General features: G+C 38.0%; 1 protein-coding gene and 1 long non-coding RNA gene across 2 annotated transcripts; both read right to left on the reverse strand.

The window, feature by feature from the left end:
* Positions 1-741: 741 nt before the first annotated feature.
* Positions 742-3027, reverse strand: LOC135704169 (uncharacterized). Its single transcript, XR_010517779.1, has 3 exons — positions 2619-3027; positions 2501-2561; positions 742-804 (listed from the first exon to the last, which is right to left on the reverse strand). It is a non-coding gene; the product is annotated as an uncharacterized LOC135704169 (long non-coding RNA).
* Positions 3028-3075: 48 nt separating this feature from the next.
* Positions 3076-8995, reverse strand: LOC135704250 (uncharacterized). The gene is made up of 4 exons (XM_065225721.1): positions 8874-8995; positions 8622-8798; positions 3207-3943; positions 3076-3099 (listed from the first exon to the last, which is right to left on the reverse strand). The coding sequence occupies exons 1-4, from the start codon at positions 8968-8970 to the stop codon at positions 3076-3078; spliced, it is 1035 nt and encodes a 344-aa protein (XP_065081793.1). The 5' UTR covers positions 8971-8995.
* Positions 8996-11153: the final 2158 nt, after the last annotated feature.

The raw sequence follows: 11153 nt of genomic DNA on the forward strand, positions 1-11153 counted from the left end.
CCAGGATCTCGCTACTGTTTGCAGTTGTTTGATAACTACACAGTTAAATTTTTTTTTGTAAATTTACATGTTTTTTAACGCACACTTATGAACCGTGTTTATTCCTATAAATTTACATGCCATTTTAACTTTACATTTGCCTTAAAATTAATCTAAATGTAAATTTAAAGTTAGATTTAAGATTAAATTTTATCCGATTTAAATTTACACATGAGCCTAAATTTACGCCATGCTTGAATTTTCAATGCGGTTTTATTTTTCAATTACAAAGCGTGTAAAAACTTTATTGAATATTTATTTATTTATTAATGTTCTTAAAATAACCTCCCCCAAAATGATTTATTTCGGAATGCTTCTTAAGAAAACAAGAACAATTTTGGAATTATGTTTTTATTACTTATTATATTTATTTTGCTCCTAAGAACTTATTTTAACTAAAAAAAAACTGATGTAGCAAAAAAAACAAGCATCTACAGAATCAGTCATCAAATCATTATTATAAAATATTTGACGGTTCAGCTTGTGGAATTCGATGATTAGACAATGCAGTTATGACCTTTTTCACGACACGTTGTCGTTGGCCAACTCGAACGGCATTCGATTTTGATCCGGAGAGCGTAATAATTTTCAAAAAGTACTCCTGAATAAGCTCGAGGAATTTTGAAACACATTTCATATACATGAAATTGTGAACAAAGTGTACAGTCATGACGTCTTGCAAAGCTGTGACAATGTCCGTAGTACCTTTGGATAGCCTCGTCCGTTCTGCAAACACGTAATACATACTTTTGCCACCGTCAATATCTGTAAAAATAAGAAACAATGTTATGTCACTCTCTGAGTATATCCTAAATGCTAACGCATGTTATAAATATCGATTTACAAAACTGAAAAGCCGACGCTCAACTTTTGGTTTATCGAACAATATCTCTGGAGGTAAGTGTTTTTATAGCCGTATAAGCATTTCCATGAGCGAAGACCATTGAGAGATTAACTTTTATCCGGCCTAAAAGTCGATCAATCAAAATTATAAATTGAATAGCTTTTATTATTTTTCCAACATATTGGTTGAATTGTCTTTTACTTTTGATTCATGCATCGTTGAACGTCACATGATTTCAGAAATATTCCAGGATTCCTTGGCGGTACCAACGTGAAATACGCTATTTCACGTTGGTACCCCAAGCAATTTTTGAATAGCTCGTGATCCATGTGTCCTATTTCGAGTCTTAATGCATGAATCACAATAAGAAGACTTTTTTGATACCGACTGAATATTTGTTGGGTGAAAAAATAGTAAAGTTATTCAATTTTTAATTTTGATGAAGGTTAGAATTTGACTTGATTTAAAATGACAACTTTAAGCGGCAGGAATGGAGCACTTATAATAAGGTGAACCCACAGATTGATCCAAACAGGACACTTATCAAAAGGTAGCTTTTCGACTACTGCATTTGTAAAGACCTGATTGACAGATTCTCTACGTTGATTATCTTTTTGCATCCCCACGGCTTTGAAAAGGCATTTCCAGCTATTTTTAATACACAGTTCGACTAAAGAAGCTATTGTCTATTATTTAATACGACAAACTCGTCAGGAAACGGTTTTGTAGTTAAATAGTTAACAAAATAGAAAGACGATGAAAATAATCGATCAATGTTACTTAGGACCTTGATATAGTGGGGTCAGATAGAAAACGATGCAAGTAACAATCAAAATAAAATTAAAATATGACTATTACAGTGCCTTCCCGTTTTTGGCAACAAATGATTTTAGTCTTTTTTCTCTTCTAGAAAAACCATCTAACAATTTGTTAAATTTCTGACTTCATTGAACCATTATTTGGAGATCCTTGATACTTTGTATTTCATGAAAAATTATCTTAATAGTACAAGAACAATTTTGAGGAAAGAAATAGCTGATGAGGTCGTGTTGCCAAAAACGGGACGGCACTGTATAAGACAATAATCAAGTATCGATTATTACCAGTTTCTCATGTCTGTCTGCATTGTCACTAGTCCCCATTTCCTTCCAACCCCTTCAATTAATACAGTCGTGCAATTTGCATGCCTCAATATTAAGATAATTGAGGGGGTTAGAAGGAAAGGGGTGTAAGTGACTTTGATCGATTCTCTTCATCGACTTTCTCTTTTGATAACCACGGATTTAAAAAAAGGATTTCACGTTATTTCTGCCACATAGCTTGATATAGGAGGTTCTCATCTAGCATCCATAACGAAAACGCATCAAGGATTGTGCTTGCAGCTCAGTTATTAATGAAAGAAAAAGTCGATGAACATAATTGATCAAATACACTTACACGTGTTCACTGTATCGGGAACCGGAACCTTGACATCCGGCTTGGAAAACGGACGCGCTAATGGACTGCACTATTGTTGTCCTTATTGTAGCCAAAAATACTTGGAATGGTTTCCAATGAGATTGTTTTAATAAACCATGCAAAAGGCTTCAAACGATGCTAACTGCAGTTGACACTTACCTATTGCAACTAATACCGGCCCAGGACCATCCAAAACGACATCTTTGATACGAGTTCCAATCTGTAAAAGGGAAATCCATATTATTGAAAAGTTATCGCAAAAATTTATATAATTTACCTCCTTTTTAATCACAAGCTGCTCAATCTGCTCCCCAACAAGCGAACAAAGAAATTCAAACAGCTCAATATCGTCCTTGATTTGTATGCGTTTACGGAGAGTTAAAGAGTAATCGATTATTTTTTCCCGTTTGGAAGCAACATAGTTTCGTAGGCAACTAACGTCTACACCTGTCGCTCTCTGGAAATGGAAGTTCAGTAGCTTACGTCGCCTCAGTACTGGTAATTGGGTAACGATAGAGTTCAATTCGCCTTGCTCATCCAACATGTGTCTCACAAATGATTGCGATTGTTCCAAAACTTCATCTGTTAACAGATCAGGCTCGTCCCTCAAAAGCTTCGAGTACAGTTCCTTGGTGCACTCCTTAGAGCTCTTTTCCCAATATTTTTTATCAGTTCCTGCACGAATATTCCGCTTCTTCTTCAGAGGCAAAGGTGTCTTTGACGTTTCTTCATCGTTAAATCGGTTGAGATAATTGTTCCTGTTAATCATTTTATACTTTAATTCGATGTACCCTTGGCCGCCTCCATATCCATCGTCGTCACAAAAGTCGAGACAAGTATATTTATGCAAAATTTGTTTCGATACGTTCGCCATGGTTTCGGCACGGATATCAGTATCTATCAGTCTCAGTTGATTTACAACTTCGTTTAAAAAACTACTCAGATCTTGTTTTGAAAACCGAAGTGACTGTGGCACTGGCTTTCCTGTGTTCGTATTTTTAAATTGTTGCAAATTTTGCAGTTTTATCAACAGAATATCACTTATCTTGTCCCAGTTTATGACGAACGATCTAAACTTCAATTCAGTTGCGGCATGCTTCTTCGTATTCCTCTGAAGTTTCACTCCACTGCTGTCGTGTTTCCTTTTGCGTGATTTGTTTGGTGATTGATTTTCATGATCTGAATTAGCTTCAGACTCCGACTGTTCATCGACTGCTTCCGATATCTCAGCCTGAGGAACATCGGTTCCCTCAGCTATGGTTGATGTGGCCACATACGATTCTCTTTGCATATTACTCAATTCTGTTGTTTGCTTCTCGTTTGTCATGACGGACTGTCGTTCGAAATCTACAATTTCACTCCCAGGAGAAGTTATGCTGATCAACGTATTAATTATTGTGTTCTGCTCCGAGATACTTCGCTCATCTTCCTCGATATTATTTAGCAAATCCATGGCAATAAAATCGGGGGCTGCGATTACAGAGGTCGGTACCGATTGTTCAGGAGTATTCGATACAAAGGAAATAGTTGTCGGAGCCACCTTTTGATCATATGTTTGCCGTTCGTCATTTGAATAAGGAATCGAGTTCAAGGAAGTGTCACCTATTTAGCAAATGAAAAAGAAAAAACTTAATAACATTCAAAACATTAAAAAAAAAACATATATATATAGGCTAAGTATGACGTACAGTTTTGTCTACACGCTAAGATCAGATAACCCAAATGTAGGTTTACTTTACCCAAATCGGGCGTAAACTGCACAAACTCAGATATGGGTAAATTTTTAACCCAAATATGGATAAATTTAGGTCAAGTTTGCATAAAAATAAATCATTTATGGATCATAAGAACCCATATTTGGATTTAAAAAATTACCCATCTCTTTGTACCGTCTGGGTAAACTGATCTTAGCGTGAATATATATTTTCGCTAAAGCACAAAATCGAAGTTCGCTAGTATGGACCTGGGAGGGAGACACAGACTCGAAACATGTTAATGTCAAAACGAACCAAATGCAAGCTGTCACGAACTGTCACCATGAACCTTTACCTTTCTTAGAGTCGGACAAGAATACATAAACCGGTATTGACATTTAGTCACATATAGACATATAGTAACGTGCATCAAATCTTATAAAATTTTGAAAGCTGATTGACCATATATGCAATGGTTATTTGTATAGTTTTGAGCTTGATTGGCTGAGGTTGTTTGAAGTTTGACTGGTTTTAGTAAAACACTTCCCATTCATCCTCCATTTTCAAATTGTTATTTCTTGAAGAAATATGAACGAAATGAAATTCTATTATTTTATATTTTTAGTTGAAACATTACCATACAAGTTGGTAAAAAAGTAGTTAAAATTTATTCACAAGGAAAAAACTTAAAAATTTCAAAGGAAGTTTTCAACTTTATTCAGTGAATAAAACCAAATGTATACTCGAATGTATATGAAAAGATCAAGTTTTTGTCAAAATCTTTGGTGGCATAATGAAATGCAAAACAAGACGAAACAGACTGAATCAAGGAAAGTAGAGAGGGAGGTAATACAATCAGAAATTATGCATTCTGCCATAATGGCTACACGCTAAGATGCACATCCCGGATAAAACATGTGATACAATTTATGGTTAAAATTATAACCGTTTTATAAACGTTATGGTTAACAATAAATTTAAATGTACATTTACAGTAACGTGAAACTTTTGAAAACTTCGCATTTTGTTACAAAAAGATGTTATATCTTTTCATTTTATAGTCATATGCAACGAGTACACAGAGTTTTTTGAAGCGAATAAAAGTTTAACTCATACCATAAATGTACAATAGGTTTTATGGCAATACAATACAATTTAAAGTAAAACAAAATTAAAACAATATAAAATATATCAATAGAGAAACAATAAAAACATTACAACATAGTACAGCACTAATACAAAAACAATAAACACTTGAAAACTATTGATTTTCAAGTCTTAATGCATGTCTGCGGGTAGATATCATCACTACACGTCTAAGCCGTCATCTACTAGTAAGTACAGGTGGAGTAGTGGTAGAGGACTCAAAATACAAAAATAAAATGGAATTTAAAGTTCCTTGGTTCGAGTCCCAATATGCCAAATTTATTTTAAAAAAATGGTAATGACCGCTGTAAGAAAATTTACTACCAGCTCACACTACGTGATCGGTATGCTGCAGAAATTGACAAAAAAATCGCTTCTGGATTCTTCGAAAAAGCAGACTATTCCGAGTGGTCATCGCCGACCCACATCGTCGTTAAGAAGAACCAACATACGGATCACTGGGAACTATAAACCCACTGTCAACCCGAGGATGATAGTGAATGAGCATCCGATTCCTAGAATTGACACGATTATCAACAGAATGAAAGGAGCTACACTTTTTTGTCATCTGGATGTCACCGACGCTTATACGCGCCTTCCAATCGATGAATAGTATAGTCATATGCTAATGCTTGACACGCCGACACATGGACTCATACGTTCTTCCCGAGCAGTTTATGGAGCTGCAATATTCCTGCAATTTGGCAGTGGCGCATGGAAACAGTACTCCAAGCCTTGGACAACGTCGTCGTCAGCTTCTACGATGATATAATTGTTTTCGCAAACGATTTCGACAATCCCATGCAATCTCACGGTCACTGTGGACACATTGAGGCTAAATGGACTGCGGCTCAACCGATCGGCGTGCGTCTTCGCCATAGCATCTCTGGAATGTCTGGATGATAAAATCGATCGTCCCGGACTGCACAAATCGGATAAGCACATCGAAGCCATCAGGGATGTACCACGACCGGCAAATCCAGAGGAATTACAACTTTTCTTGGGTGAGACTACCTATTTATTATATTGCATTTATCCTAAATCTTTCTTCTAGAGCTAGAAGTTTGCGTGATATACTAGATATAGGGGATATGTTCAAATGGACATCTGAAGCTGACAAGCCGTACAGAGACTTGAAAGATGTTCTAGTCTCACCACAAGTTCTGATGCAGTATGACCCAACATTACCACTAATTCTGGCAACGGATGCTAGCAAAACTTGTCTAGGTGCGGTGTTATCACACCGACTGAGCAACGGAATGGAACGGCCGATAGCATATGCGAGCAGCACGATGTCCACCTCAGAGTAACGATACCCTCAGATCGATAACGAAGCTCTCGCTAACGCATTGGCAGTGAAGAAGTTTTTCCATTATCAGTACGCCCGAAAATTTACCCTGGTAACGAACCATAAGCCGTTCTCGCAAATTTTGCATCCATAGAAATCCCTTCCAACACTTTTCATCAGTCGGATGGCGAATTACGCTGATTATCTGGCACATTTGAACATCGATATTGTTTACAACCCAACCGACCAGAACACGAACGCTGATTACAGTTCCCGAATATCCAGCACATCAATGCAATCCGGAGTTAACAGCCTGTCTGTCCACGGGGGAGGAAATGTTGAGGACGAATTCGACCAGCTTGCTCTACATGGAATACAGCAACTACCAGTGCGAGCTGACCACATAGCACGGGAGACACGGAAAGATTCTTATCTTGGACAAATTGTGCAAGTCAGGTCATAACCTTGCGAAATCAGAATACAAGGCTCCAGAAGTGAAATACACACTAGCAGCAAACTGTTTACTGTTCGAGGACAGAGTAGTCTCTGTCTCATCGGTTCTCCAACAAGTGATTTTGAACGATCTACACGTAGCACCCCTGGGTGTCGTTAAAATGAAAGGTCTGGCATGATCCTTCGTTTACTGGCCAGGTATTGATTCAGATATCGAACGAACAGCAAGTTCGTGTGTGGAGTTTGCTCGCCACGCACCTGTACCACCAAGATTCAGCCGCCATCAAGGGGAGTATCCAAACGGTCCATGGGAGCGTGTACATATCGATTACGCGGGCCCAGTGGCGGACACAATGCTGCTAATAATTGTTGATGCCAATGGCAAATGGGTTGAATTTAAATTCATCACTTCGACAACAGCAGCCGCCACCATCAACTTGCTCGACAATTTGTTTTCTGCATATTCTGCACCAATCACATTGATTTCGGACAACGGTCCGCAGTTTACGGCTGCGGAATTTCTTCAGAAGAGTGGAGTGAAGTTCCACAAACTATCGACAAACTAAGCAGGCTCTCAAGGCAATGAGCACAAGGAAAAATTCCTTGAAGGCGGACATCAACGAGTTTCTTCACCAATACCGAAAAGCACCACACAGCGAAACCGGGGAATGTCCATCGAAGCTTTTCTTGGACCGAAGTATCCGGACACGATTAGATCTCGTCAGACCGCAGGAAATCAGCTGCAGAATTGACGAAAAACAACTAGCAGCATTCGATTCGTCGTTCCGTGTATTCAGCCTGGGAATGTTCGAATGGACAATTGGATTCCAGGAGTTATTACTGCACGTTTGGGAGATCTGCACTACGAAATTGATTACAACGAGAAAACATCAAACGTCATGTCGATCAAATTCAACAACACAACGGTAACCAAGGCAACTAGTCCACACTATAGAGACTCATAGTAATAGACCCGACAACGTGAGTTGACGTATCAAAACGAACCGTCGAATCGGTCGAATCGGTCAAATCGTACACGGCTAATCATACCTACTCAGCGACTAAGATTAATTGACTCAGAGAATTTTCTTTCCAAACGAAATTTACTCAGATTTGGAATAAAATGCAGTTACTCACAAGCTATAAGTAAATGCAGTTTATTCCAAATCTAAGTAAATTTAGTATAGAAAGAAAATTCTCTGAGTCAATTAATCTCAGTCGCTGAGTTGGTATGATTGGCCGTGCATACATATATGGAATCCATATATGGAAAATCTCGATTAACATTTGAAAACGGCACATAAACATTTGTAAACAAACTTTTGTGGGCCCTTTACTCGCCACCCGAAGTACGCCCACGCAACCAAAAGCACTATGGGAAATTTTCACCTTGCTGATGATTCTGTTGGTTTGCGCGGCCGTACTTCGGGTGGCAAGTAAAGGGCTCACAAAAGTTTGTTTACAAATGTTTATGTGCCGTTTTCAAATGTTAGGCCTGATATTTTGCGATATTTACTAACACAAACAAAGAGCACTCTAGGTTGAACCTGAAGTATATAGTCATTGAGTGTTTGTTTACTTTCTGGGTTTTCACAGCACAAGAAGAATTTTATCTGTATGATAGCATCACAATACTATAATTTCATTGAAGTGTACTAGGTGCAAGTAAGTAAAGTAGAATAAATAAAGTGTTACGTACCGGCAACCTGCTCTGGCGAACTGATGATCTGCATTTGCTGAGGATTCCACGATTCGTTCATTCCGAGAAGCATTAATAAATTGGAATGCAACACAGATAGTGCTAAGTCAGACGTGATACGGCATCCTTCAACTTCGGTGTATACGCTGACTACATCGTTTTGCAAAGCAATTGAGCCTAGATATAAAGACGAAGGAAAATAAAAGTATTGTTACTAACAGATTCTACATTTTTTTTCTTTAAGATATTTACCTTGTTCAAGTAAACTGTCGAGTGTCGGAAAAGCAGCAATGACCAAACGAGTTGTTCGTGCAGCATCGCAGACTTTGAAGATCAGAAGTTTATCCATGTCGCTGTGGTAGATGTTTGGTTGCAGTTATGCTATAGGTATGGTGTGTTTTATAAACAAATAGTGTTTGTTGTTTTCATGAAAGACCGTAAGAGGAGTTGGATCGACGATATCATTGATGTTTTTTGCAATCGTCTCTTCCACCGACAAATGCATTGAAATTTCCATGATTCCCTTTTCCGGCAAACGCTTTACCGTTTGTTTGTTTCCAAAAAACCAAATCTGACCCTCAACCTTGTTGTACAAAATTAGCTTTATATGAAGTACATAAAAGCATTCACCGAAATCGTCATGATGTAAAAACAGATAAGTGCCTCGTGAATAATTATGTCCACAGTACACCGCGTCTTCGGCGTATACGAACTGGTCACCTATCAGTGCAAAATTATGTAAATGAAGCTGTACATCTTGGGGAAGATACTCATAGCTTTCCACGAAGCTATTAACCAAAAACTTCAACTCAAATCTGTTTGTTTGTCCATGTAGAAGTGCTTGGTAGTACTGGTGCTGCTCACTACAGAATTTCAGTACATTTTTAAAATTTAGTGTGCTACGCAACGCCCGCTTGAAAAAGCAATGCTTTCTCTCACAAAACAGTGTACAATAGGACATAAGAGGACCCAGCGATCGAATCAACCAAGGATAGTGTGTCGTGAAATGGTGCTTTGGCCGAACAGGAGTATCAAACTGTGTATTTCTCAGCTCTAAGTATTCCGTTATAAAGGAGTGTAACAGGAAAGTCTGGTCTATAGACACTAAAGGTGATGTGACAATATCCGTAATATTTTTAATCAAGATAAGCATCTTTAGCATTGGATAATCATGGTCAACTGATTTGTTAAGAAATATAAAAGGAACTATTTGTACAACATGCCAAATATCGCAGGCTTTTGCCTTAAAATTTTTGGCTTTTCTGGAAAAATCGATGGATATTTTTGTATTTAATTTTAGCCTTGCAGCAACATCGTTAATTCGGCCTTGGAGGAAATGTGCCGAGATATTTTTCTCCTTAGCCAGACGTTTTAGTATGAGGAACAAGTCGTAGTTAACCCAACCTTCAAATAAGTCATGCGCAACGCAGGGAGGTGCTCCAAAGTCAAAAAATTTGAAGTGTTTCAATTCATCAAAAATGCTATTCACTTTGACACCTCGATATGGAACACTGGATGGATTATTTTCGATCATTTTAAGATCTATCAGATGAGTCTGGGGTGTCCTAAATTCAGCTTCTTGGACCCAATCGCTTTTGAACTCATTCAGCTCCACGTAGCAACTTCTACAGAAATAGGAACTACTGGAAAAAATTTCTACAAGACCAGCAAGCTGGTGAGCGCCAAGGTTATCATTCAAAGTGGTAAAAATTGACCCATAAACCCTCTCTGCAAAACCCCCTCCGTGTACAACGATGCCTTCATCTTCCAAGACTTTTATATCCTCAATCAATCTTCGAAAAACTCGGTTTCCTCCAAAACAAGAAAAGTCTTTGGTTTTGCACAACAGAAGAAGTTGGACGTTTTCGGTGAGGCAACGCAGATGTGGGTCCAAGTTACCCAGCACCATGTAAACACACAATAACTTGTGACGAGATGTAGCGTTGCCAAGGGCATTGACTACCATTTCAGCTGCGTCCTGGTAGATAAAAATGTTTAAAGTTTTATGATTGAAAAATGAACTTTTTTTAAACTTTAAACCATCGTCGTAGTCTTGTAGATTACCCTGAATTTTAGGTTTTTGGCGAAACACTGCTTCGTACGTCTTCTTATCGTCCAACATTGTACACAGAGTTTCTAAGATTGGTACATAGAAATAAAAACTTTCCTTGTGCTCTTGATCTCTTTGGAGTGACACCTGAATCGGAGGAACGAATTTGTAGTTGTCACGAAAGAACTTTTTCCGCATGTACGATGACCGGAAAACACCTTTGGCACCAAACATGTATTTAAAAAGATTTGTTTCGCATGATTGTTGGTTTTCAAAACAAACTGAAACGTTGACGGTTACATCAGAGCAGTTTTTGTGGAAATCAGCTTGCAAAATGGCAGCTTCTCCTAAAGCGGAAACGATTTCCTGAATAGCTGTATCTGTAACATGGTTTTTCGACAACAATTTCAGGAAAAGAGATCCAAATAAAGAAACGATTTTGCTCGAAGGATCATTGTTCTCAATTATTCCAACACTCTCCG

This window comes from Ochlerotatus camptorhynchus, unplaced genomic scaffold, assembly GCF_037179485.1.
Source record: "Ochlerotatus camptorhynchus isolate MF236.1 unplaced genomic scaffold, CSIRO-AGI_Acam_v1.1 ptg000232l, whole genome shotgun sequence".
Lineage (NCBI taxonomy): Eukaryota > Metazoa > Arthropoda > Insecta > Diptera > Culicidae > Ochlerotatus > Ochlerotatus camptorhynchus.